This window comes from Enhydra lutris, unplaced genomic scaffold, assembly GCF_002288905.1.
Source record: "Enhydra lutris kenyoni isolate GAN:26980312 unplaced genomic scaffold, ASM228890v2 scaffoldscaffold17, whole genome shotgun sequence".
Lineage (NCBI taxonomy): Eukaryota > Metazoa > Chordata > Mammalia > Carnivora > Mustelidae > Enhydra > Enhydra lutris.
In genome coordinates, this window is record NW_019154101.1 from 26,154,293 (window position 1) to 26,181,500 (window position 27,208).

General features: G+C 38.2%; 1 protein-coding gene across 2 annotated transcripts in view; it reads left to right on the top strand.

The window, feature by feature from the left end:
* Positions 1–27,208, top strand: part of LOC111147510 (ectonucleotide pyrophosphatase/phosphodiesterase 3) — a 75,550-nt gene that overhangs the window by 38,256 nt on the left and 10,086 nt on the right. For both annotated transcript variants that reach the window (XM_022503533.1, XM_022503534.1), the window contains exons 12-21: positions 2,252–2,360; positions 3,347–3,475; positions 4,129–4,160; positions 7,600–7,727; positions 13,161–13,227; positions 15,052–15,139; positions 16,859–17,037; positions 18,422–18,473; positions 19,587–19,741; positions 25,979–26,114. In XM_022503533.1, the coding sequence (XP_022359241.1) occupies positions 2,252–2,360; positions 3,347–3,475; positions 4,129–4,160; positions 7,600–7,727; positions 13,161–13,227; positions 15,052–15,139; positions 16,859–17,037; positions 18,422–18,473; positions 19,587–19,741; positions 25,979–26,114 (1,075 nt within the window). The remainder of the gene's footprint in view (positions 1–2,251; positions 2,361–3,346; positions 3,476–4,128; positions 4,161–7,599; positions 7,728–13,160; positions 13,228–15,051; positions 15,140–16,858; positions 17,038–18,421; positions 18,474–19,586; positions 19,742–25,978; positions 26,115–27,208) is intronic.

A 27,208-nucleotide genomic window follows, 5' to 3' on the forward strand; every position in this document is an offset into this window, starting at 1 on the left:
CTCTGCAACCTTGAATTTCATTTTATAATAAGGAACTTCTAGATCCAAAAAACAGTTGTTTATTCAGAGTCTAACCATTTAGCTCATTGTGTCGGAACTGATTCTGCTGTTTCCACAGTACCCACTCCGAAAGTGAATGATCACGATTCTGTGGGGAAGAAGCAAGGTTTTCTAATCTGAACTTGGTTTTCCCGAAGCTTCAAACATTTCTGTTCCTATTTATTACCTTACCATCCAAAAAACTGTTCACTTACTGCCTGTCACAGAGATTTCTTGTTTCTCTCCTTTGTCTGGGCTAGAGTAGGGGACTAACATCTAGACACTAAACATTTAGTAAAATGTGCCATCTGTTGAGTGGATACTTTATGAAAGACTCTGTGCTTGGGAAACATGTGATGAGTTAGGTCGCAGAGTCTCTTCCCTGCGTGAGCTCACACTTTCCTGGGGAGGCAGACGCATGCACAGATGATTTCAATCTGTGGAAAGTCCAATGGCAGCAGATGCCAGGAGGCTGGGAGAGGACAGAGGACGGGGGCTGTTAGTACAGCTGGGAAGAGTGAGTAGAATGACCACAAAAGGGGGCATAATTATGCCATAACAGGTGGGAATTGTGACTCATGATCACAAACCAGAGTGCATGGTCACCTTAAGAATGGGAATCAGGATGGGCATCTGGATGGCTCAGTGGGATAGGCATTTGCCTTTGGCTCGGGTCATGATCCTGGGGTCCTGGGATCCAGCCTCCTAGCTAGCTCCCAGCTCAGCAGGGAGTCTACTTGTCCCTCCTCTCCCTCTGCCTCTCTACCCACCAAGTAAATAAATAAAATCTTAAAGAAAAGAAGAGAAAAGAAAAGAACGGGAGTCAGGAAAGCAACTCAAGAGTTGATGCATTTAGCGGTAGATTGAACCGGTTTGAATTCAAGTCCCGTATTAACTGTGGGACCATGAACATGTTACTTAACTTCTTTAAACCTCAAGTTTCCTGGTCTTTCCTCCTGGAAATTCCAGATGGTGGAAATAACACCATCCATGCATATTACCATATTACCATACCATATTACCGTATTACCATGACAATTTCATGAGGTAATATACTAAAGCTCTTGACAGTAATTGGCTTGTAAAAGTCTTTCTCAAAAAAGAGAAAAAAAGCTATCATTTTATAATAGTACTATAAGAGATTACACATTTTTTCCCAATCCCTTGCTATTACATTTTCCTAGTCACTGAAAAAATAATTATGTCAGTTAAAATGTATTCACTTAAACCTTGTCAGTCCAATGCACTAGGGTGATGAAGTGGAGAAAAATTTTAAAAACACAAAAGAACGTAACCAATAAAATAGACATGAACTCCAGTTCACTGTTCAGAGATAACCACTATTAATACTATCTTGATATATTTCCTTTTCGTTTTCTGTGCAAAGATGTTTGCTGAGAAATGTTAAATATATTTAAAAATGAGGGGTGTTTGAATGGCTCAGTCAGGTAAGTATCTGCCTTAGGCTCAGGTCATGATCTCAGGGTTCTAGGATGAAGCTCCACAAAGGGCTCCCTGCTTAGGTATAAATCTCCATTTGTACTCTCAGTGTTTGTGAGGACAAATGCCCAGAAGTTAGCTGTTAGGTTATAGGGTATGCGTCTTTTTAACTCTCTGGTTAGGCATTGTCACGTGATTCCCCCAGCACCCATGAAGACTTCTACAGAGGTGTCCATGGACAACCCCTCCCCAACACTGGGCATGATCATGAAAGCCTTTGCAGCTGAGTAATGTTGCAGAGGTTGAATGTTTCTCTTAGATATTTATTGGCCAATAGTCTATTTTCCTTTGTTGAAACATAGTTTAATTTTTTTTTTTTAATTTGCTTATAGAAATTTAGGGAATCCATGTGGTAGCATGGATGCTAGACTCTGATGTCCTACTTCAAAATCCAGAAATTTCAGAGGACATCTATTCAATTTTTATTCCCTTAGATAGTGATTTCATTAATTAATGTTTAATTCATGAAGAAAATCTTTTTTTTTTTTTTAAAGATTTTATTTATTTATTTGACAGAGAGAGATCACAAGCAGACAGAGAGGCAGGTAGAGAGAGGGAGGGAAGCAGGCTCCCTGCTGAGCAGAGAGCCAGATGTGGGACTCGATCCCACGACCCTGAGATCACGACCTGAGCTGAAGGCAGCGGCTTAACCCACTGAGCCACCCAGGAGCCCACATGAAGAAAATCTTAACTCTAATTTTTCTCCCCTCAGGTAATTCAAGCCTTACAGTTGGTAGATAAAGCTTTTGGTATGTTGATGGAAGGCTTAAAACAGCGGAACTTACACAACTGTGTCAATATAATCCTTTTGGCCGACCATGGTACACTTTCTTTTCTTTTTCTTTTATACTTTTATTTTTAAATCATATTTTATCATTGATTATGTCTTATCATTTCAAGGAACATGCGAAAAGGATAGTGATGTTTTAGAGTTTACTTCCAGTCTTAAAACGTCTTGAATGAGCGAGGAACAAGTTTTGTGGTAGGCTGTGAGGAATAGAGGACTAAAACTAAAATTTATAGTTTATTCTAACATTCATTCTGAAAATCCATCCATATACTTAACTTTTCTGTAAAAAGTAAGGGATATGGCTGGGTTATTGTTCAATCAAATATTTTTTGAGTGCCTATTCAATGTCAAGTACTTTACTAGATAAGGTGTATTTGGAGGTACATAAAGCAGAAATGGGGTGATTTTCCTTAGGTTAGTCAAGCTTAGCTCCAAAGACTCCGAAGAAATGAGGCATGGAGGAGAGGAGGAAAAGGATTTTATGTGTACAGAACTTTTGTTCATATTTTATGACATCAAGGTAACGAGAAACAGAGTAATATATTTTAAAAATTTCTAAAATGTTTTCTTAACACATTGTCCTACTGTTTTTAAAATGAAAGTGAACCATTTTAATGTCCATTTTGTTAAAAGAAATTTAAAAAACAAAATAAATTTAAAGTGCATGCTGCTTATATAAATTTAAATAATGTACTTAAAATATAACTAAATTTCTCCAGAGGATTTTCTTCTTTGAAGTTAGTTGATTTATGTTGAACAAATGATCTGTTCATAATTCTTGTTTATTCTTCTCTTATAAATGTGACCCTTCTCCTCCACTGCCAGGGTTTTCAAAGTCTGCCATTTAGAGTAAAATCATAGGGTCAGTTGTATAGGTGCTCAGTGAAACTTGGTTTGAGATCTGTAACATAGAATATCTCTGATTTGAAATGGTCAAAGACAACAGATTGTTACCATCTGTTACTATCTATCTATCTATCTATACTCAGTGGTATACATACTTTTTTTTAAATTCAGGAATGGATCAGACTTACTGTGACAAAATGGAATATATGACTAATTATTTTCCTCAAATAAACTTCTACATGTACCAAGGGCCTGCCCCTCGTATCAGAGCTCGTAATATACCTCATGACTTTTACAGTTGTAAGTATGAAGATGCTGATGCCATGTGAAAAAAAAGGTAAAATCGAAAGTGAATAACCATACCTTATGGTTCTGAGGATGTAGAGATTTCCAGGCCCCTCTTCTGACTTCTTGGGAAGACCATCCAGAAGCAAAGGAGAAATCCCCTTCCTTGTTTAAATATAGTCAGCCTGTAAAGTCTATGGTAATATTTAATATTCTCAAATTAAAACATATTCTATTTAATTGTGTTAATATTGATAAAGTATTAATGAAAACAAAATGTTAATAATAAAAATATTAATATATTCTACTTAATTGTTAGGTTAAAATATGTTCTACTTATAGCCATATAAGTAGATATTTATAATAAATAATATATAATGAAATACAGTCTACTTACATTAATGATCCTAGTTATATTAATTAAAACATCAATTAATTAAATTAAAATAGTAATATTAATAAAATTTAATATAGTTTACTTAATTGTTAGTTTAAGATGTATACTATTTGTAGGTTAAAATATATTCTTAAATTCTAGAATAATTCTTTGCTTAAAATAGTTTTTTACTCAATTTTACCAGCTCATAGTCATTAATAAATGTATATGTCAAATTCATCTGAGTTGTTCACATTTGTTATGTGATTCTTTTTTTTTTCTTTTGAAACAGTTAATTCTGAAGAAATTGTTAGGAACCTCAGTGTAAGTATACAGTGTCCTAATACATATATGTAAGGTAATAGAATGTCCTTAAAATCTGAGTTGGAAGAAATCTATTCTATACTTCTGAGCCCAAGCCCCTTGTCATTTATTTATGAAACCCTCCATTGACATTATTTTACATGCATATCGGTTGCTTTTATCTTAGGTGTTTCCATTTGCAGTTGTCACCCCTCCAGGAGATTAGTCTGGGGGGCTCCTGGTTTTCACTGAGCAGGCTGATGTCCCCTGCAAAAGAGACATGCCAGGGAGCCTCAGGCTGCACTGCCTGTCACATGTTTTAATTGACTTAATATTGGAAAATAGTGAATCATGAACTCTTACCGTTCTTTTCATACGAGTCAGAAAAATCATCCCTTCACCCTCTAAGTATAATTGCAACTGCTTTTGATTGGTTCCCACATTCTGGGTTGTGAGTAAAGGAGCAGGGCAAATTCCAGATACCTAGCTCAAAGCCATCTGGGCTTTTCAAAGTGATGTTCGCTGCTCCTGGAGAAGCCTAACGAATTCTTAAGTATAGTTTTAATAATTCTGTATTTAAGGCATATTCCCAAGTATATTATCTATTACCTGAGATTCATGACCCTATCATTGCTTGGGATGGGGCTAGGTTTATTTAAGTATAGGCGGCATGCAATTATAGTAAAAAATGTTAAGATGAAATGTGAATGATTGAAAGTGAGGAAAACCCAGAGGGAGCAATGTTACTGTCTCCTGGGACCCACGGCACGTCTGATGTAGAAAAGACCATTAGCGAGGCCCCTGGGTGGCTCAGTTGGTTAAGCATCTGCCTTCCGCTCAGGTCAGGTCATGATCCCAGGGTCCCGGGATAGAGCCGTGCTGGGTTCCCTGCTCAGCGGAGAGCCTCCTTCTCCCTCTCCCTCTGTCTGCCACTCCCCAGGCTTGTGCTCTCTCTCTATCTCTCTCTCTCTCTCTGTCCAATAAATGAACAAAATCTAAAAAAAAATTTTTGAAATGACCACTAGAGCAGCAATTCTTTAGTCTTAATCACTCATTTTTCTCTTACACCTTCTGATACGCTGATCTTGAGTACGCAGGGTAGGCAATCTCACCCCATGCTGGTGAAAAGCGGAGAGGCTGTGTGTCCACGCTGATTGGGAGGGCACTTGGGAATTTTCAGTGTGTGGACTCTCTAAAACTACATGGTGTTGCTCTTTCCTCATCACCTCACGAGCCCTATAGCTGAAGCTGTGTTGGTGAGGAGGGGCAAATCTCTAACAATTCTGATGGTGCAGGGAATTTACCACAGTCTTTGGAAACCCATTACCTGGCACTGTAAGAATAGGCTGGGCCTGGAGCCACAGCACCCTGAAGGAATGGACCACCATTTCATGAAGTCATCTGTTATTCCCAGGAAATACTGCATTGACAGTGCAATATATATTTCTGGTAATGCTGGTCCCAGGTCCCGTATTGAGCTTTTATTGGACAAACATAACCAAACATGAACGGGTGGCTCTTTAGCTCAACAGTGTTGTGGCTGCATGACAGAAAGCAACATCAACTTTGTTCTTAGATAAAATGACCTAAGTTTTCCCAACTTTAGGGTCTTCAGCCTAAATTCTCAAATGCAAAGTATAACCCCATTCTTCCTTCAGAAGTTGGCAACATGCCTCCCATTTCCTTGGGATTTACTCTGGCTACATACCAGCTAGGAGAGTGTGACTGCCACGTGACCTGTGGTCCTCGAGGGTACAGCCTAGTCCTGTGTTATCTTTGAGGAAGCTGCGTACCCAAGAGCTGCCATCAAGTACTTGCCTGAATGTTACAAAAATATTGGCTTCTGAAGGAAGTAACAATGGGGGTGCCTGGGTGGCTCAGTCAGTTAAGCTTCTGCCTTCAGCTCAGATCTTGTTCTTTGGGTCCTGGGATCGAGCCTTGCATTAGGCTCCCTGCTCAGCGGGGATCCTGCTTTTCCTCTCCCGACCCCTGCTCATGCTCTCTTTCTCTCTCTCAAATAAATCAATAAAATCTTAAAAAAAAAAGAAGAGGAGGAGGCCTGGTAAAGAAACTAAAATAGGCAAGAAAAAAAATGGCCAAAATATGTGTGCAATAAATAATTTCTCTTCCCCTTTTCATCCTATAACTCTCTTGCTCTATTGTCCATTTTCCTTTTTAATTTTTTTTTGTTCAATTTCATGGTGTCTTTTTTTCTTCTATAAATTGAGCACAAAATACTAATGAGTACAAACTTAAAGTATTTGTGAGATGATTGAGACTTAAATAAAAATGAGGAAGTAGAAAAAATTTAATTTCCCCATATTCTTACCTGTATTTTTTTCTCTTGTTTCTCAAAAAGGTCATGAGGGAGAAAAAGTTCATTTTTAGTTCTAGTTCTCGTCTCCTCACCTTTTTTTTTAGATGTCTATGAGTTGCATTTTTATACAGTTTTTTTTTAAGATTTTATTTATTTATTTGACAGAATCGTAAGTAGGCAGAGAGGCAGGCAAAGAGAGAGAGGAGGAAGCAGGCTCCCTGCTGAGCAGAGAGCCCCATGTGGGGCTCAATCCCAGGACCCTGGGATCATGACCCAAGCCAAAGGCAGAGACTTTAACCCACTGAGCCACCCAGGTGCCCCGAGTTGCATTTTTACACAGTTTTAAAATATGCCACCAAGTTACTGCAGTAGTTATTAATTATTAATTATTTAATTATTAAGGGAACATTTCCCTCTGGTTTGTAAGAGATCCATGAGTTTTAAAGATAAAGAACCTGTGCCAGGTATCAGAAACTTTTGACTTGATTTGAGAAGTAAGCAAATGTAGGTTATTTCAAGGGTAAATTGAATCCATTGTAAAAGGATTTTGGTGCAATTAAACTGAGTCTTAAAATTTTTAGTGATATTTACTGTGTTATGTAGTCTTCATATGTAATTTAAATCCAAAAGTTGTAATTGCCACTCGAAATCTCGACATAGCTAGTGTCTGTCAAAGAAGGAGGGGAAGTTTATGGTGAAAAACTTAGAACATCAAACACCAACTCATAATTTAAATCAACAACTTGCAACAATAAAAACAACATAATTGGGGAATGTGACCACAATGATACTAGGTTTCATATCCTTATTTTATCATATTTTAAAGATTTTATTTATTTATTTGACAGACAGAGTTCACAAGTAGGCAGAGAGGCAGGCAGGGAGAGAGAGGGAAGCAGGCTCCCTGCTGAGCCAAGAGCCTGATGCGGGGCTCGATCCCAGGACTCTGAGATCATGACCTGAGCCGAAGGCAGAGGCTCTAACCCACTGAGCCACCCGGGCGCCCCTCATATCCTTATTTTATAAGCCAAATTTAAATCCTCTTAATTTTAAAAAGTGCTTAATTGTCTTAGAAGATGTTATTGTTGAATTAGCTTGCATATTTTATAACTTATATGAAGAAAGAATTTACCTATTTTTTAGTGCCGGAAACCTGATCAGCATTTCAAACCCTATTTGACTCCTGATTTGCCAAAACGACTCCACTTTGCCAAAAATATTAGAATTGACAAGGTTCATCTTTTGGTGGATCGGCAGTGGCTAGCTGTGAGGTTTGTGCATCTATTCACTTGTCTTGTAATGCTTTTAACAGCCGTCTTTCAATATAGATTACCTTAATTTTTTTATTATTTATATTAACATATGATGTATTTTTTGCGCCGGGGTACCGGTCTGTGAATTGTCAGGCTTACAAAATTCACAGCACTCACCATAGCACATACCCTCCCCAGGGTCCATAATCCAGTGTCCTCTCCCTACCCCTCCCACCCCCCCCAACAACCCTGTTTGTTTCCTGAGATTAAGAGTCTCTTGTGGTTTGTCTCCCTCCGGATCCCACCTTGCTTCATTTTCCCCTCACAACCCCCCACCCTGCCTCTCAAGTTCTTCATACCAGAGAGATCATATGATAATTGTCTTTCTCTGGTTGACTTACTTCGCTCAGCATAATACCTTCTAGTTCCATCCACGTTGTTGCAAATGGCAGGATTTCATTTCTTTACTTAATTTTACCCTGCTATTATGATCCTGTGATTTTTTTTTCCTGAGTACTGATATTTCCTTGACTTTTTACATGCCACCTAGAACTTCTGCATTTGAAACGCCTGTTCTTAGGGGGCCAGTCTTAGCATCCTAATCCTCACAAGACAGACGAGCAAGAGGAAGAAGACTGACAATGTAGACTGTTCCGGAAACTGTCAGTACCAGCACACCCCCACTCAGGTCATTTTAAGGTGGTAGACAGGATGTAAAGATGATATCAATTGTCCTGAAGGTTGGTAGTAAGTTACTGATTGGGTGGCTCCTCGAGATCACTTTCTGTCATCTTTGTGGTTTTTATGAAGGAGCACCTTTATGGCTCTGAGGCCAAGCTAACCTATTGGTTAGCTTGGTCTTTTTTTCTAGTTACCATGCATGTTGATTGTTGAGCATTTGTAAATTATAATTGTGTTTAGTGAAAATAAAAACCATTCTGAATCCCCTCATCCCAAGATAACCAATTCATTGATTGGTTTCACAAAATCACTGCTGTTTGTTGTGTGTGCTGGGCCTTGTTTCAGGCATTTGAGGGATAACAGACAGGATTCTTGTCCAATGATGAAGACTGATAATAAGCCAGCAAACAAATACATACACACTTTCTGGTAGTGCAACTAATGTTTCCTATTTCTTTATTTCATTCCAGTGTTGTGGTGGTGGTGGTGGTTTTTCCATGTGCATACATGGGTTTAAATGGAATCAGGATCATATTGTTTTCTGGCCTTATTTGTGTGCAGTGTAATGCCAGAGGATACAGAAGACAGTGGGTATACAGACGCTGAAAGACATGTTTAACAAAGGGGAAACAAGAGAAAGATAAGGCAGTTGGGCTCTAATATGAGTGGGTACAGGATGAGGAACTGGGGTTTTGGCAAAACCTGTTCTATGAGATAACGGGAAACCTAAGCAGTACACGGTTAGGCCAGAGAGTGTGCGTGCTTGCATCTGACCACTAGATGGCGTTGGCCTCTCTCCTTGGGATTGGGGTTTTACAATCCTTTGCGAGGATGAGTGGCTTTATTGTATGGCTCACCGTAGCATTCTCCAGAAGAACTAAAAAGACTAAGCTTTACTAATATTAAGTATATAAAGCTTTTAGTAATGTAGGCATGTATCATGCGAGCAAATATATGTCCAAATGTGGGTAAATGGCTCCAAATATTTACTGTTGAGAGTATGAGATGGAAGAAATAAAGAGGTCACTGGTAACAAATGCAGAAGTGCCCATGCATCCTATAACATGACCGATGGGTTATAGAAGGAGAGTCCAGCCACCAGAATACCTCTGGGTATTACACATTAGTATCTAGTCTCAAATTATGAGCTTTTTAAATGTAACCGCTAGCAGCAAGATGTTCAAGGCTGAGGGTTCAAGACCCGCCTCCACACATAGACTGTGAGAACATAAACAAATTAATGTCTCAGGACTTCATCTTCATCGTCTGTAACACCAAATTAGCGTGGTTTTATTAGTCTCTTGATATTAAAGTAAACTCATTTATATCAAAGGGAAATGTTGACGACAGCCCAAACCTGAGCCACCAGGGAGTCTCATCTGATCAAGCCCTGGGTTCGCTCTACCTCCAACCCTTAACACATGAGTGTCAGGCTGCCTGGTCTCTACATTACAGTATGCTGTTTTTAGTTATAATGTCCGATATTTGATAACTAGATTAGATCTCCTTTCCAGAATTATAGCAAATATCATCGTTTAGTGTAATCTTTCACCATCATCATCCTTATTTTGCCTAAAATGTGTTGGATTTTATTAATTTGAGGAAACCCAATTATTTGAAACTACAACTGAAGTATTGTTAAAGTGCTCCCTAAACGAACTTGAATAATAGCTTTTCATTTTATGATTGAAAAGTGACAAATACCTCCCAGGCACCTTTCTTTTTCTTCTTCTTCTTTTTTAAAAAAAAATCATTTTATTTTATTTTATTTTTTAAAAGATTTTACTTATTTGTCAGAGAGAGAGAGAGACAGCACAAGCAGGGGGAGCAGCAGATGTAGAGGGAGAAACAGGTTCTCTGCTGAGTGGGGAGCCCAATGCAGGATTCTGTTGAAGGACTCTGGGATTGTGACTGGAGCCGAAGGCAGACGCTTAACTGACTGAGCCATCCAGGTGTCCCTCCCAGGTACCTTTCTAAGAAATGGGGGTAGACACAGTCCCCACCCTAAGGATCTTTGTGCAGGCAAGGAGAAAGACAAGAATTGTAATCAGTTGTTATAAATGCTGCGTGAGGATTGCTGTGTGAGGATCAAGTACAATGTGCAAGGAAACAAAAAGAGTGATTACACAGCCCAGGTGCGGGTGTCAGAGAACATCAGAGGAAGCTTCCTGGGGGCTGTGATTACTGCTCTGGGCTTTGAAGACTCAGGATGGATAGCTAAATGCTGTCACATGCAGCCAGTCTGCCCCAGGTAGTTGTGTAATCTGTGCACTGCCCAGAGGCACTCTGCCAAGAAGAGAGGCAGTGAAAACAACCCTTGCTCAGCTCACTGAGCCCTGATAGGGGGCTATGTCTGCAGGAGGAAACAGACCACTTTACTCTGCTGGAAGGCATCCATCAGCTTAAGCCTCGAGCACTGCCAGGCTGTATTCACAGAGGTGCTTCTTTCTCAAAATTCTCTGCCCAGAGCAATGGGGCACCTTTTTAAAGCCAGAAGCTGCTCTGGGGCAAGGAAGTGTAGAAACAGGTTTACAGGCTGAAGGACTAGATTCCAGCAATTTCAAGTAGTTCTGCATCACTAGAGCCCTGGGAGAATGGAGTTGGTCTCTTCCTAAAGGAACTGTCATGACTAAAATCTGTGACTTTTGACAGTTAAGGAAGCAAGACATTGGTAGATACAGGATGGCTAGAGGTGAATATGTGGATATGAGCATTTGCATTTCAGAGAGCTCAGTGTCAATATGGCTAAGAGGTGTGTGTGCGTGTGCGTGTGTGTGATGTGGGAAGACTCTGAAATTCACAGTCAGGATAACCAATTAGACCAATTAGGAACTTTGTTCAGGCCAGAAGTAACAAGGATCTAGCTGAGCACGGCAGAAGAGGAGAGCAGGGGAAAATGTGAAAGGGACTACGCAGGTGCATGGGACTTGGCAGCTATCTGAGAGTCAGGAAAGAGGCCTTGCTCATCTCCTACCTATGTCATTACACAACTGGTGGTGGAGAAACTGGCCTTGATTTCAACTTTACTAATTAGACGTGGAGAAGATAAAAGAGAATTTGTTCCAGAAGATTTCATATGGTACCTGGAAGTTGAGCTTAATCAGGATAGATAAAATCAACTCCTCTTTTCCCAATGCTGGCTTCTGTTTTTCCATATGTAATTTCCAGTCTAATGGTTGGAAAGCATAAACAGGACCAGTTGGAAGAGTTGGAAGAGCAAGCCAGTTTCTAGAATTTTCACTTGAGAAGGACAGAAAATCGTGTTTTTCGAACACTATTTTTTTTACCTTTTACTTCCGAGTAAGTATTGACTTTCATATCGACTAGTTTCCTAATTGAGTTCGGTGAGAAGTTGAAAATACTAAATATTTTTCTGAAAATAAAAGATAAAGGAAGGATCAACTTCAGAAAATTTTACCAATGACTTGGTTCTAAAGACCTCTTTTTCCCTTTAATTAATGAATCCTCTAGCCTCCCACACAGAATTTAAAACTTAATTATCCCCATATAGTTCCAATAATCTGATGGAACCAAATATCACTGAAATAAGGATAAAAATATTTTTAAACAACTCTTTCCTTCTGTCCGATATTTTATTAGAATTAACCAAAGTAATGAACTGGCACCTTGGGTAATTGAATTTGAAGAGAACTCCTCTTGTTTTTCCCACTCCTGCTAGTTCTTACCCTCTCCTTTCTTTCATCTCTTAGGTAGAGATGAGTGTAGCCTGCTCAGTGTTGTGATTTATTTTTTAATTTGTGATTTATTTTTATTTAAGCTGAGTAGGAGTCATTTATGACTGTTCTAAAAGTTAATTTTTTAAGACACTTAAGTCCTGCCTACGACATAAAGACAAACAAAAACACTGCGTGCATGTATTTGCCTGAGGAGTGGGAGGTAGGAGTGAGAAAGCAAATGAGAAAAATATCTTAAGGCCAACTGTTGGGAAGAGGAGGCTTTTTTTTCCATTAGAGACCTAATTTGAACCCCTATGACATTGTTGCTTTAAAAAAAAAAATCTAGGTTTATTTGTTGCCATTTTGCTTTCATGTATGAAAACCAACTATGTATAAAATTGTTAATACTGCTCAGTTCAAATACTAAAGTATGAGAAGGTGGGCAAAAGACTACATTTAAAAAGTCCTTCAAGTAATAGGGCAACAGCCTATGGAAGAATGGCCCCCAAATTAAAAATAAACTGAATTTATAAGAATATACTAGCTTTTTCTTACCAAGTGTTAGAATTAACTTCCCCTCCATATTCTTTATACTTTAATAGGAATCAATATTTTTTCCCAGTTTCAAACTTATTTCTAAAGTACTGAAATGCTTTACGTAGCATATTAGTCAAACTGTTCTGAATCACACAGACATTAATTAATGTGTAAAGATACAGGTAAGCTAGAAGACAATTTTTTTATATTTTTAATTTTTTATTGATGTGTAGCTGACACAATGTTACATTTTGAATTCTTTTTTTTTTTTTTTTAACCTATGCCTTTGTTTTTATCTTGTCAATGTCTAAGTGTCAAAGGCTTTTGAATTCTATTTATAGATTCTGGAATTCTCCTTCCTTCTCTCCTACCATTCTGTTTGTTCCTCTATGGTTATGAATTTGAGCATGAAAAGAACTATGTTTATGCTGTTGTTGACAGAAAAATTTACTTCTATAAAAGCAGAAGGTACATAAAAATCCATTAAAGCTCAGGTTAAGAGTAAGATTTCATATCCATGTATTTATTGCAATGTAACATTATTATTTCTTTAAAGGAGTAAAGCATATTCATCCTGTGGAGGAGGCAATCATGGTTATAACAACGAATTTAAGAGCATGGAGGTAATTTACTGCTTCATTTTTTTTTTAACAAATATTTATTGAGTAGCTGCTTTGTGACAGGCAGTCTTCAGGACTCTTGAATACAGCTTTGAACAAAACAGCTAAGGCTCCCTACCCTCACGAAGCTTTCATTCTAACAGAGGAATATAGACTATTGGTGTTAATAATGTAGTATATTATTTGGTATGTTAGAGGTAGGTACCATGGGAAATGAAAGTAAAGCAGAGTTGGCAGACATTGGGGATGTTTCAGCGAACCATGGGAGTGGTGTGCTATTTTACACAAGGTGGAGAGCGTGAGATTCATTATGATGTTTGTACAGAGACTTGAAGAAGCTGATAGAATTTACCTTTCAAATATTCAGGGGACAAGTGTCCCAGGCTGAGGAAACAGCCAGTGCAAAGGCCTGAAGGTGGCAGTGTGCCTGACATGTTGGGGATGAGAGAGTCATAGGCTATTGGAAGGATGTTCAGCTGCGGCTGATTGGAGAGGAAGGAGTGAGGGTTCAACTGGGTATGTTAAGTTCAAAATATTTATTAGGCATTCAAGTGGAGAAGTTTTATGGGCACCTAAAGAGAGTCTGTCTATTCAGAGATTTTAAAAATTTAAGTTTTAGGTGTGTAAATTAGTTAAAAGATACACAACTAGAGACAGTCTTCAGAAACTGAGGGAATATAGGTAGAAAGGAAGACCAAGGACTGAGCTCTAAGCAATTCTACTTGAAGAAGTTGAAAGAAAAAGAGTCACTAGCAAAGACACTTAGAAGTAAAGCCAATAACGAAGGAAGAAAACCAGGAGGAGCATAGTGTGTCCTGGAAACCCAGGGAAGAGACTATTTGAATAAAGTATAACTGATACTCCCCCATAGATAAAGCTTCATTTATGACTTTTCGCAACTGGCTGTCTTACCTATTTCCATTAATAATAACGCACACACAACACACACACACACACACACACATACACACACATATACACATCCTTCCCAATTAAAGAAAATGTTTTGGGCTCTTTCTGAATATACTGCCTTTTAACATTGTCATGATGAGCTATAGATCCTTGTAAACATTTGAAAAGTCTCTGGAGACAGAGAGATGCAGAATACTACTGGTATTTGATACTTGATAATTAAACCAATTACTATAAGAAACACTTATGCCTCCTGTTCTTTGCTAATTATCTTGGGAAAAAAGATATATGACACCATTACCAAAAAATAATTATTTATGTTTGACACTTTTTTTCTAGTTATTTACAGTCTGAAAGTATTAGATGTGTTATTAATAATATATTTAACATGAATTAATTAAATGTAAATAAAAGTATTTAGGTTTCTTCTTCTTAAAAGTAGAGGGGAGATATATTTGAGACATCAATGGGTTAGTATAAGTTGTAAAAAAAAAATTTAGTGTTTAGAGACTTCAACAGTTTTTGTCACTTACTAACATATTTGAACAATGACATGAAAGGACTGTGGAAGAATATCTGGTATTATTTGATGAATTTCTAATTTATACCATAGATACGGTAGAACTGTGCTGACCCTGGTTGTCTGTTGTTGCTTGTTTCTCCTCATCTGTTGACATAAGAGGGGCTGTGGAAGCAGGTCCATTTAGCAAAAGTAAATACAATATAGATTATATTTGACTGGGATGGTTGGAATCCCAATCACAGGTGCAAATGATATAAAAATCATTTTCAAGAATTCCTTACAATAGCCTCAGACACAACTGGGGAGCTAGGACAGAGGGAAAATTGGGTCTTTTCTAACATATGTTTTTGAGTTTAGATGGCATCTAATAACAATAGACTGTTGCCACTTAGGCTATCTTCTTGGCACATGGACCAAGTTTCAAAGAGAAGACTGAAATTGAGCCATTTGAAAATATTGAAATCTATAACCTAATGTGTGGTGAGTATATCTATTTACATTTGACACCAAAATATGGATATAGTTTTAAAAATATGTGTTTTGTAATTGGTAATAAATTGAATCCCAGAGATGGGTGCTTTGCCCTAAGAAGACAGAAAGGAGAAAAGATGAGAATGAATCATCAAATTCAGAATTATTCAGGCATAAGAATCAAGTCTTTCTGTTCGTTGGTAATGATAAACATTAGCTCTCAGAGACAAGCTTTTCTGTCAGTTACTATTTGAAAATTTCATAAAACTTAGATAAATAAAATTACATTTCTAACTTCTCAAAGCAGGCAAAGAACCCCTAAAAGCACAAGTATTTTCTTGTAATTAGAGAGAAAAACTTACAGCATAAAAGGATGATAGGAAGTATTTTCTTGGACAGATGCTTCAGATTACACTTAGTATTTAAAAAGAAAAAAAAAACACCTTAAAGAATTAGAGTTTTAGGGGATCTCCCCTACTTTTCTGCCTACATGCTTACTTCAAGAGCATTGTACTACTAAATCATTTGTCTTGGCAAGGCAATGGGTAAGTTGTAATTTCACCTTGAGCTTTAGGAATTCTGACGTAAATTCACTCAAAATTGTCATCCCTAATCTTGCCAAAGGCCTGTGGTGATTGAATATGACTTAGAAACCAAAGAGTATCCATTTTAAAATAATGTGTTGTAGCCTTAACGACTTTGACTCTCAGATCCCAAGCTGAGTTTGTGGTCAAGGATGCTGGCCCTTTGTGAGGAGGCTTAGAAGGAACCAGATAGGATTTCAGCTCTAAGAGAGTTCTATTTGGTGGCATTCACCAGGAACCACTTAAAAGACTATGTTTGTAAAATATCTGTATATTGGGTTGTTGTAGGGAAAATGTAGAAAAAGTGATCTAAATATTACACAGAATTTATGAGTTTAATTTTTAAAGATATCTGTCCTTAAAGAAGTTTCATATAACTAAGTAAATATACTATCAGTAAGATTGTAAATTAAATTCTTCAAAATTGTTCCTGATAAAAATATAGCTTTTTATGCTAGAAAACCAGGATATGCTTAAGGAACAAAGTGACCATTTAAACAATGATACTTTTCTCTGGAGGAGCAGAAACAGTTCCTGAAGGTGTGTGTAGCTTATGTAATAAATGTTCCCATTGTCCAGAAAGAGGAGGCGATAGAAACTATGGAAGGGAGGTGGGGTGAGGGAGCATGTGCGCCTGGGTGGTTCAGTAGGTTAAGCGGGTTTGACTCAGGTCATGATCTTAGGGTAATGGGATGGAGCCTCACGTTGGATGGACTGTGTTCCATGGGGAGTCTGCTTGGGATTCTCTCTCCTCCCCCTCTCTCTCTCTCCCTCCTTGCCACACCCCCACCCCCAAAAGAAATCCCTGAAGGAAGGGACACTAACCTAAAGGCATATGCAATACAAGACCACGTTATAGCAGAATTTATTAAAGCAAGTTTTGTTTCCTTCCAAATGCTAGACAGATGTTGCCTTTTAATTTAAAACTACTTCGAGGGGCGCCTGGGTGGCTCAGTAGGTTAAAGCCTCTGCTTTCGATCCTGGGATCGAGCCCCGCATCGGGCTATCTGCTCAGCAGGGAGCCTGCTTCCCTTCCTCTCTCTCTGCCTGCCTCTCTGCCTACTTGTGATCTCTCTCTCTGTCAAATAAATAAATAAAATCTTAAAAAAAAATAAAACTACTTTGAATTTATTTTTAAAAACAGATCTTCTACACATTCAACCAGCACCAAACAATGGCACCCACGGTAGTTTAAACCATCTTCTGAAGGCACCTTTTTATGAGCCAGTCCATGCAGAGGAAGTGTCAAAGCCTTCTGTTTGTGGCTTTACTACTCCGTTGCCCACAGATACTCTAGACTGTTTGTGCCCCAAGCTACAGAACGTAAGTAATAACTTCACATGTTCATAAGAATGTGAAGGGGCAAGTTGATCTATAACCAGGGTTATAATAGGGGTAGCTGACCACCAGGTTTGTGTTCTAGTTCAGATATTTACTAAGTAAGTGTATGTGCTTTCTCTGAAGCTTGTCTGGAGATGAGAGATGCACTGTAAGATTAAGTATGTGACTATGCTTTGTAAACTGGAAAGCACTCTTTGGACATTATTAATTCCCTTGTGGGCTAAGTGTCCTTAACGGTTCAAAGCAGTAGAATCTTGAAGTTGTCTTTGGTTTCCTTTGTAAACTTATCCTCTTACAGCTGGGGAGATTCCGGCGCTAGGAGTCCTCCCACCCCCCCGAAGGCAAGGAGTCAGAACAGGAGCTCAGAATCCAAGGACCAACCCTCCCTGTGAGAACCAGAGCACAGGGATGGGGGCTGGGATTTCAGGATAGAATTGGAGGCCTGTTATTAGGAGTCGATCAAGTTAAAACCAATGTCAAGGTGCATTTGATGCCAGGTTAAAAATGTTGTAGAGTTAAATAAGTACCTGCTGTCTCGGGTAAGAGTTACTCCTTATGGCCAGGAGCGAGCAAAGACTTTTCTCTAATCCTCAAAATAACATTATGCCACATAGATCAATAAGTATATAGAGAAATGCTGACCAAAAGAGGCTTTAAAGGACAAAAGTCCAGCCAAGATTCCCAATAAAAATCAAGTCCACAGCTTGATCAGATCAGAGTAGGGGTGTGGGTTTCTTACCTACAGCTTACCTGGATGGAACCACCATTTAAAATAATAATAATGTTAAACATTAAAATGTGGGTGTTTTCATCTCCCTTTTAGGAACAAAGAGTTAGAAGAAGCTAGATAAACTGTCCAAGGTCACAGAAATTTGATCTACCTGACTACAAACCTCCAAATTCTTCTTTGTAAAGAATGCCCTTTGCTATTTCAAGTGTGGTCACAGGAGTAACATCTGCCTCTTGAAAGCTGGTTAGAGATCCAGCAACTCGGGCCCCACTGGGCACAGGATTACAAATCAGAATCTGCATTTTAACAAGCCCCTCAAGTGAGTTGTATTCATATTAAAAGCCTGAGAAACCCAGAGATGTTGTCATTCTAATTTAGTAGTTGATTCTAGCTGTGGTCATAACTTTGCCTCCTTATCAATCCTATCTTTGTTAACTCCCACACAAAGTATCCCAAGCAGTAGTAGAATCTCCGTCTCTGAGCAAGTGGCAGAGTTGGAATTTAAACTCAAGTTAGTCTGGCTTCCTTGCTTAGTAGTAAAACATTTGGGTATTACTGCAAAAATAATCCTGATCCCCTTACAACATGTCTTATCACTTTGACTTCACTTTCTCTCTTCCCCATATTGTTTTGCAGGATATTGGTCTAGAACATGTGAATCAAATGCTAAATCTCTCTCAAGATGAAAGTAAGTCAATAGAAAACATGTCAAGTCTTTGGTGTTTAAGCCTAACAAAACACAATATTGCCTTTTCAGGATTCCTTAAGATAAACTCATAGAGGCTTTTGAACATAAAGATTATATTGCCAATATACTGGAAGAAAAAAAAAACCCACAAAACTAGATCTAAATAACAATCACAAGCCTGGGGTAGTTACAGTGCTCCCAAGAACACAACAAATTCCTTGAAATGGTTGTGCGTGTTCCTTTTCTTAGATGTGAGTAGCCCAAATGGCCCACCTCTATTGCTTCTTGTCTGTGTGACTGCGCCAAATCACTTAACCTCTCTGGGTCTCAGTCTCCTCATCTATGATAATGGCACCCACCTCATGCAGTTGTAAAGACTGAAAAAGTTACTCCATGGAAATAATTTAGAATAGTGCCTGGCCGCAGCAATATTATTATTACCTGTTATCTTTTAAGTATTCTTGTGTTAAACTCACTAAGCCTGTTTCATCATTTATAAAATGGGGATACCTTCTTTATAGAGTTTTTGGGACAATTAAATGAGTTAATATATGTGTGCACTTAGAATAGTGCCTGGCACACAGTAAGAATTCAGTAAATATCTAGGTTGGCTGATAATCTTTTTATAATCTGTTGCATATTGCTACATGGCATAAATACCTTGTAGGTTTTTAAACTATCAATAATGGATGGGTGTTTAGAAATAATAGGCAAATAAAAATAAATAAGTACATTAGGACATACTGTTCTTTAAAATTGCATAATCTTTCCTATGATAATTATTAAGGTAGGTCATCTTTGTTACAAAGTATGTCCTTTTGGTTTTGAGGTTGTATCTCTTCAAATATGTCCTGTGAGCTGTTAGCTCCTTGGCCAGATTACTTTTCTAAACCCTAAACTAGTTTTGTAATATATAGAATGGAATATAACACTTGCCTCAGAATTACAAGAATTAAGAGGTTAAGTATGAAAAGTAATTATCAGAGTGACTGGCACATAATAAAACACCAGATGATAGTTTTATGCATAGAAATATTTGCTAATTTTACAAACATTTTTATTTTATGTTTTTTTTTGTTTTTTTGTGTTTTTTTTGTTTTTTTTTCATTTTAGTAACAGTGACAGAGAAACTAAATTTGCCATTTGGGAGGCCCAAGGTTATGCAGAAGAACAAGGAACACTGTCTTCTCTATCATAGGGAATATGTCAGTGGATTTGGAAAAGCTTTCAAGATGCCCATTTGGAGCTCCTATACAGTACAGAAACCAGTGAGTTCCTGTGTCCATTGAGCCCTGAAGGATGGAAAAGATTTGTAGTTCTCAAATATTCTCAGAATTGACTTTTGATTTTCAGTGGAGATCCCAAAGGGTGTTAACTGCTCTGTATCTTGTAAAACAAGGTCCCAGGCATTCCTTAAACGTATTTATAGGTGCTATGTCGGTGCAAAAGAGAACACGTTGTGTTTTGCCTGGAGAAATTAAAAGGTGTTCACAGACCAGTTGGTAAGGCAGGTAGAAAAGTTTTCCAAGAGAAGCAATAGGAAATATAGAGGCACACTATTTATTTCATCTATCCTAAGTACACCTAGGTAGGTGCACCTAGAATGTGAGGCTAACTAGATTATAAAGGGCTTTATATTTATTTGATTGTTTAACAAATACTTTTCTATCTGCTATGTGTTATGGTGGGCACAAGGAGCGTAGTGTGAGGAAGACGTAATCCATCCCTGAAGGATGCAGCACTCTAATAGGTCAGGCTAGACTTACAGTTATGGATGGGCTATGTCATATATCTCTTTAGACTAGAGTTGAGAATCCAACTGTTGAAATTCTCTTCTTTTTCACTGTCTGGCAATCTCTCTTTTGATATGTGACCCTGGGACATTGGGCTACCAAAAGAAAGAAAATAGATCTCTATTTCACACCATATACAAAATTAAATTGTTGGGTTGATAGATCTAAATGTGAACAGCAAATCCATATTTTCCTTTCTGGATATCTTGATGGCCTTGGGATAGAGAAGGACACAAGAACAACAACAACAACAACAAAAATACAGAGGAAATTGACTAATTTGGCTATATTAATATAATACGTGACAAAAAGACAAAGTTATGGATGAGACAATGTATTTGCATTGTACATAAGAAACAAGAGATGAGTATCCAGAATGGTAATTAGGATCCAGAATAGCTAATAAATCTCTTCCACTAATCAAGAGAATGGCAAACATCTTAGTTAATAAATGGGCAGCGACTATGCACCAAGCAGCTGAACCTCATTCACAATCAGGGAAACAGAAATGAAAACAAAAATCAAAGTCTGCCAAAAATCAGTCAAAACACCCCTTTGGGGCAGGGATGGTTCTACTTAATGTATCCCAGCGCAATAGAGCTGCCCAGTAAATGTTTCCTGAATGAATGCATTGGCTAAATTAATCCCAAACCATTATTTTTAAAGACTTAAGGAGAAAGCAGGACTTTCAACTAGAAGGGTAAATAAATAATCAGGAAGCTGTTCTTTTTTTTTTTTTTTTTTTAAGATTTATTTATTTGATGGAGAGAGATCACAAGTAGGCAGAGAGGCAGGCAGAGAGAGAAGGAAAGCTCCCTTCTGAGCAGAGAGCCCGACGCGGGGGTTTGATCCCAGGATCCTGAGATCATGACCCGAGCTAAAGGCAGAGGCTTAACCCACTGAGCCACCCAGGTGCCCCAGGGAGCTATTCTTGTTGAGAAAATCTTGATATCTTAGATCCAAAGACTCAGATGATAAACTTCAACCTATTACTTTTCTTGTTAAGGGTAGAGACCCTCCACTTTTTTTATGGCCAAGAAGTGATTGGTTGTATCTGGTTTACTTACTATTCTTGTTCCAATCCAAGATTTCTGGAGAAAAATAAGCATATTTTCCTACTATTAACTGAAGCTTTGTGTGTTCTGAACACCAACTCTACTGCTGACAATGGTTTAATTGTGGTGCCTGGTAGGAGAGCACTGATGTTTTTTCCCAATGTGGGCAAATATTTTACCAACAGTTACCTGAGTTCATGTGTCTGGTTAATGGCAACATCGCTTTCCTATTATGTGAAATCTTCAGTTTGTGACTTTCCTCCACATACTGTGGAACAACAGTATGAATTTACTTATTCCTTAAAATAATTCCTATTTGTTTTTTGGTTTTGAGAAGGGCAGTAGATCCAAGGCCAGTGTTATTATTCAATTCTCTGTTTTGAAAAGTTCAGGTAGCAGGGATTGTGTGGAGTTAAGGGGAATGTTTATGTTTTTAATACTTTCCCCTGCTGTCTTGCATTCCTGAATTTATATGAGCTTTGGCGGAAACCAGAGGCGGAGAGGTTTTAAGTGGGCCCAGACCAGGAGTTTAGTACAATTCTTTTTTGTTATTGTTTTAAAACTAGCTTCTTTGTTACCAAAAGTTCCTGTCCTTTCACTGATCCCACAGAACTACTTGTGCATTTCTCCTTCCATGAGACAGGATGGAATTCTAGCAATTTTCTGCTTTCTAATTCAGAAATTACTCTGTTAGTATGTTGTGGTTCAAGAAAATTACATACAAGGATGTTTTGAGATTCACATAAAAATGTTGTAAATCAGCCCTGTGTTTGAAAAATCAGACTTTAAATAAGCGCTTTTTGGAGCATGGGCCCAATTGGCTTGTGCCTTTAAGTTTTATGAAGCTTTTGTTTTTCTTTGGTTTTGGTGGGTTTTCTAATTTTTGTTGTTGTTATTGTTATCACAAAAGGGTTCTGGAGAAGTAGCTGTGATTTGAAATCAAGGTCCTGCAAGAACAGCTTCAAAACTATTAGGGTTGATTAGACTGTATATGGGTTTTGCTTCTGGGCCCATCGAGTAGGGCTGTGTGAACTGCCCTTTCTGTTGCTGGGTGAAAAATTGAAATTAAGAGCAAGAATTATGATTGTGTTTTATAAATTTTAAATTATAAATCTAATGTAAATCAAAGCACTTTTTCAGAGAAGAAAATCGAGCACACGTGAAAAATGTTTCCTCTCTCTCAATCTATATGTGTATACACGTCCCATATAATTGGATTTTTGAATAGCCTTTTTTGTTTCCAAAGCTTGTCAGCGCTAATACTATAAATTATGGCTCAATCATATGTTTTATGATTCTTTAAAAAACTAGGAACATTACTATGTATCGTAAACATTTTGGGGGGGAACTATAAGAAATATTTTTCCCTATAGGAAAAAACCAGGATCATAAAAATAATTTTAAAAGTATATAGTTATTATTCTTACCATAAGACCAGATGGTAACAATTCTATCTTAAACAAATAACGTTAGCTTTTATGTTCAGCCTATAGGTAAAGAGAGTCTATAACTTCAATAAAAATAATTTCACCCACTGTTCAAGTTTTATTTTAACCCCACGCCAGACTAGGAATGAAAGCATCTCTCTTTCCTGTGTATGCTCATCATCTGCTTCTCTTGAAGAATTTTGAGAGCTAAGGAGTTCTGATTTTATCTGAGTGTCTGAGTTCTATTTATTGTTTTCCTGACTTTCTATCCCTTGGCTTTTAAAAAACTCTGAAGAACTCTAAAGAGCGAGCAGGTTTGAAGCTGTTTCTATGTGTGGAGGTGGGGAGACGGTTGGCTGTGCCTTTGCTCAGGAGCCCAGGACTCAGAAATGACGTCATCATACCTCCCCTCCATCCTTCTAGAGGGCTGCCTATTGCATAATCTCCCCTTTATAAAGGAGGCCACATCCTGTCTTTCCTAGTCTCGATGCACTTATATTAGGGGTTCAGGTTTGGTGTGTAAGAAACAAGATTTTCAGTAAACAAAAAAAGTATAACTTTTTTTAGCACTTTCCCACTAAAGACATGGTGATCCATGTCCCCCAACTCAAAGTCTGTACTCCTTTGAGAAAATAGTAAGTATTTTTGCCCAACTGTTACGTGAGTATAACTTCTACAGCTGCAGCCTCATGAAAAATTATAATACACTTCCTTCCTTAACATTTTATTATTTATTTATTTATTTATTTATTTATTTTTAAAGATTTTATTTATTTACTTGACAGACAAAGATCACAAGTAGGCAGAGAGGCAGGCAGAGAGAGAGGGGAAGCAGGCTCCCTGCTGAGCAGAGAACCCGATGCGGGGCTCGATCCCAGAACCCTGGGATCATGACCTGAGCTGAAGGCAGAGGTTTTAACCCACTGAGCCACCCAGGCAACCCCCTTCCTTAACATTTTAATAATTCTTTAATTTATTTATTTTTAAAGATTTTATTTATTTATTTATTTATCAGAAAGCGAGAGGGAGAGCACATGCAGGAGGAGTGGCGGGCGGAGGGAGAAGCAGGCTCCCTGCTGAGCAAGGAGCCCAACTCAGGACTCCATCCCAGGACCCTGGGATTATGACCTGAGCCAAAAGCAGATGCTTAACCGACTGAGCCACCTAGTGTCCCCATTTTTATAATTTTAACTGTTGAATATAGGCATTCAGTATATAGATTTTTTTTTTTTAATCCCATTGCTTTCAATATGGTACGTCTGCTCTCTGGACTGTGTTGTGTCCTTCAGTCTGAACATCCATCCAGTTCAGCCTCTCCAGTGAGTAAACTTTCCATCTAACTTCTTTTACAGACTTTCATCCTGTCTTCTTCTTCCCGGCCCTATGTACATTATTCATCTTTAGGAGACTCCGAGTTCTACCCTTGGGTTTTGGCAGTAGGAATCCACTTCTTTGTGCTTTCCCCAATCACGGCTTCTGGTTGGCAGTATTTATTGGTCTACTAAGTCATGTTACAGTAGTAGACAAGTGTTGATCTGACTTCCAGCTTCTGAAAATTTCATATTATTCATGATGTGTTTTCATCATTAATGTTTTTTTAATGGGATTTTGGAAGGGAGCAGAGATAAATGTGTTCAATCTGAAGATTTTATTTATTTATTTGACAGAGAGAGCGAGACAGCGAGAGAGGGAACACAAGCAGGGGAAAAGGGAGAGGGAGAAGCAGGCTTCCTGCCGAGCAGGGAGCCTCGTGCGGGCTCAATCCCAGGACCCTGGGATCATGACCTGAGCTGAAGCAGATGCTTAAAAACTGAGCCACCCAGGTGCCCCAAATGTGCTCAGTCTAGTTGAGGAGGGTACTCAACTTCTATATAGTGTTTTCCAGCTGGAGTCGTGTAGTGTGTTGGGGAAATTCCTTCTCTGGTTGGCTTTCCTCAGACTTCGCTCTTCATCTCCTACCTGTTCTGTACCTCATCATGGTGCTCTCCTGCCTATAAATATAGTGCACAGTGTTTTTTGCCTTTTTCTTTGTGAATTGATCATATACATTTTCTTTTTCTCCAGCTTTATTGAGCTATAATTGGCATGGCACATTGTATAAGCTTGAAGTGTACCATGTGATGATTTCATACATGCATATATTATAAAATGATCACTATATACATTTTAGACACCACAGTTAATTTTCACTTTTAGCCCAATGCAGTGAATAGGGGAAGGACATCCTAATTTAACTAAACCTTCTTTTTTTGTTGTTAAGAAAAATATACATTGTGGGCAGTAGTGGATATATGAATCAAAATCTGAAAAAAATGAAATGTGTAGCAAAATGTTTACTTATGATTACATGCTAATTGAAATATTATGATTTAATACTGTATTACCTTAGACACTTGGGTTTGGCAGCATATTTATAAGATGGCTATGAGTGGATAAGTTATTGTATTAGTCTTTAAATATAAATAGAGTTCCACTGGGTGGCTCAGTTGCTAAAGCAGCTGCCTTCAGCTCAGGTCATGATCCCAGACTCCTGAGATCAAGTCCCATATTAGGCTCCTTGCTCAGCAGGGAGCCTGCGTCTCCCTCTGCCTGCTGCTCAGTCTGTTTGTGCTCTCTTTCTGACAAATAAATAAATAAAATCTTTAAGTAAAAATAAATAAATAAATAAAGTTACAAAGAAAATTGTAAAAAACATATTCCTATATTACATGATAAATGAAGCACAGCTACCAATTTTTTTTAGGTCAGCACATAAGTAAGTTCAGACAACTGTAGCTTCTTTGAATTAATCTCAGATTGCCCAACTGAAGAATAATATCTTTAGTTATGTATGTGTATTTTAAAAAATGAATCATTTTTATTTTATTTTCAATATATACTTATAGTACACTGTATATATCGCTACCTAAAAGTTAGATCCTCAAAAGAATTTTGTTTTTTAGTAGTAGCTCCCATTATTTGGTTGCTCTCAATTCTGTTTTATTCTGCAAATATTCCTTTCCAAGATGTATTTGATTTGCCCTCCCAGTGTCCCTAACCAGAAGGGAACCACAGAAGAAAACATTACTGAAGACATCCATTTCCATTGCTTGCGTAGACCTGATTCACTAAGAAAATAGGAAAAGGTTAAATGAAAAACATTCTAGGGAAGTTACAAACCATATAAGGCAATGGGTTAGCCACAACTGTGGGTGTAACTTTTTTTTTTTTCTTTTTCTCTCTTTCAACAGGGAGACACATCGCCTCTTCCTCCCACTGTCCCAGACTGTCTGCGGGCTGATGTCAGGGTTGCTCCCTCTGAAAGCCAAAAGTGTTCCTTCTATTTAGCAGACGAGAATATCACCCACGGCTTCCTCTATCCTCCCGGTTAGTAGAACGCTTTTTTAGGGCAGCAACTTAGAAAGCCCTCATCAGCTGGATGTGGGCATGTGCCTTAAACATACGCTCCTTGCCCAAACTACCTGCTTGGGCTAACTAGCTGCCCAGGAGGTTTTCCAGCGGCTGCGGGTTGCCCCGAAGCAGCCCAACAGCTATAATAAAGACTAATAAATTTTGCAGTGCGAACCGCACATCAGCTGTAATCTGGCCCAGATGTTCGGAGAGTTCGGCAGGTTTAAGTTTAATTTTAAAACTGAAGATTCTTTGGAGAGGGACGCAAAGCGTCTAGAAAAACATTTTTTCTGGCTGCTACCCAAGCGAAGGCCTGCATGGAGCACGCCGCTTGGCCTGTGGCGAGAAATCAGGCTGGAATTTGGGTCTGTCGCACACGGAGCGTGCTTGTACCCAACCATTACACACCATGGGTTAAGCAGCTGGACGAACTCTGCATTTGTTGTTTGTAGGTTTTCCGTTTTTGTTTTCAAGAAAGCGTCTCTCTTGAGAACATGCGAAAGCCAGTGTCGTTTTTCTAAACTCTCATCTCTTCCCTATGCAGCAGCAAATGTCAGTTTAATGAACTCACTCATGAGATTTTCAACAATTTCCGCTTCTGGGAATGGGTTTGTTCCTAATATCTGGCTTCATTTTTTCTGGAAGCCCTGACCTAAGAGGTCAATTTAGAGATTTATAATTTAGGGATTCATAAGCGGGGCGGGGGGAGGCCCAATGAAACAAGTAGCACATTAATTTATGCCCCTAACACAGAGTTAGGGTAAATAAACTGATGTATCTTATTAAAATATTTGCAGAGTTCCCGAATTCATGCAGACACTAGAATGAACCTTAAGGAGTTGCAACATTTTATTAATAATTTTTAAATTGACATACAAAATTGTATCTGTTGAGCTGTAAGACATCAGATGATACGTAAATGTTTGCCTCGACAACAAAATGCAATTAATAACAAAACAACTTGTCTCAAAAAATCTTTAGCACGAAATGAAACTCTTTGCTAACTCTCCACTAATTTGTTTGTTAGAAATTCCATTATACGCTAATCTTATTCTTCTCTGAAAAGGAGG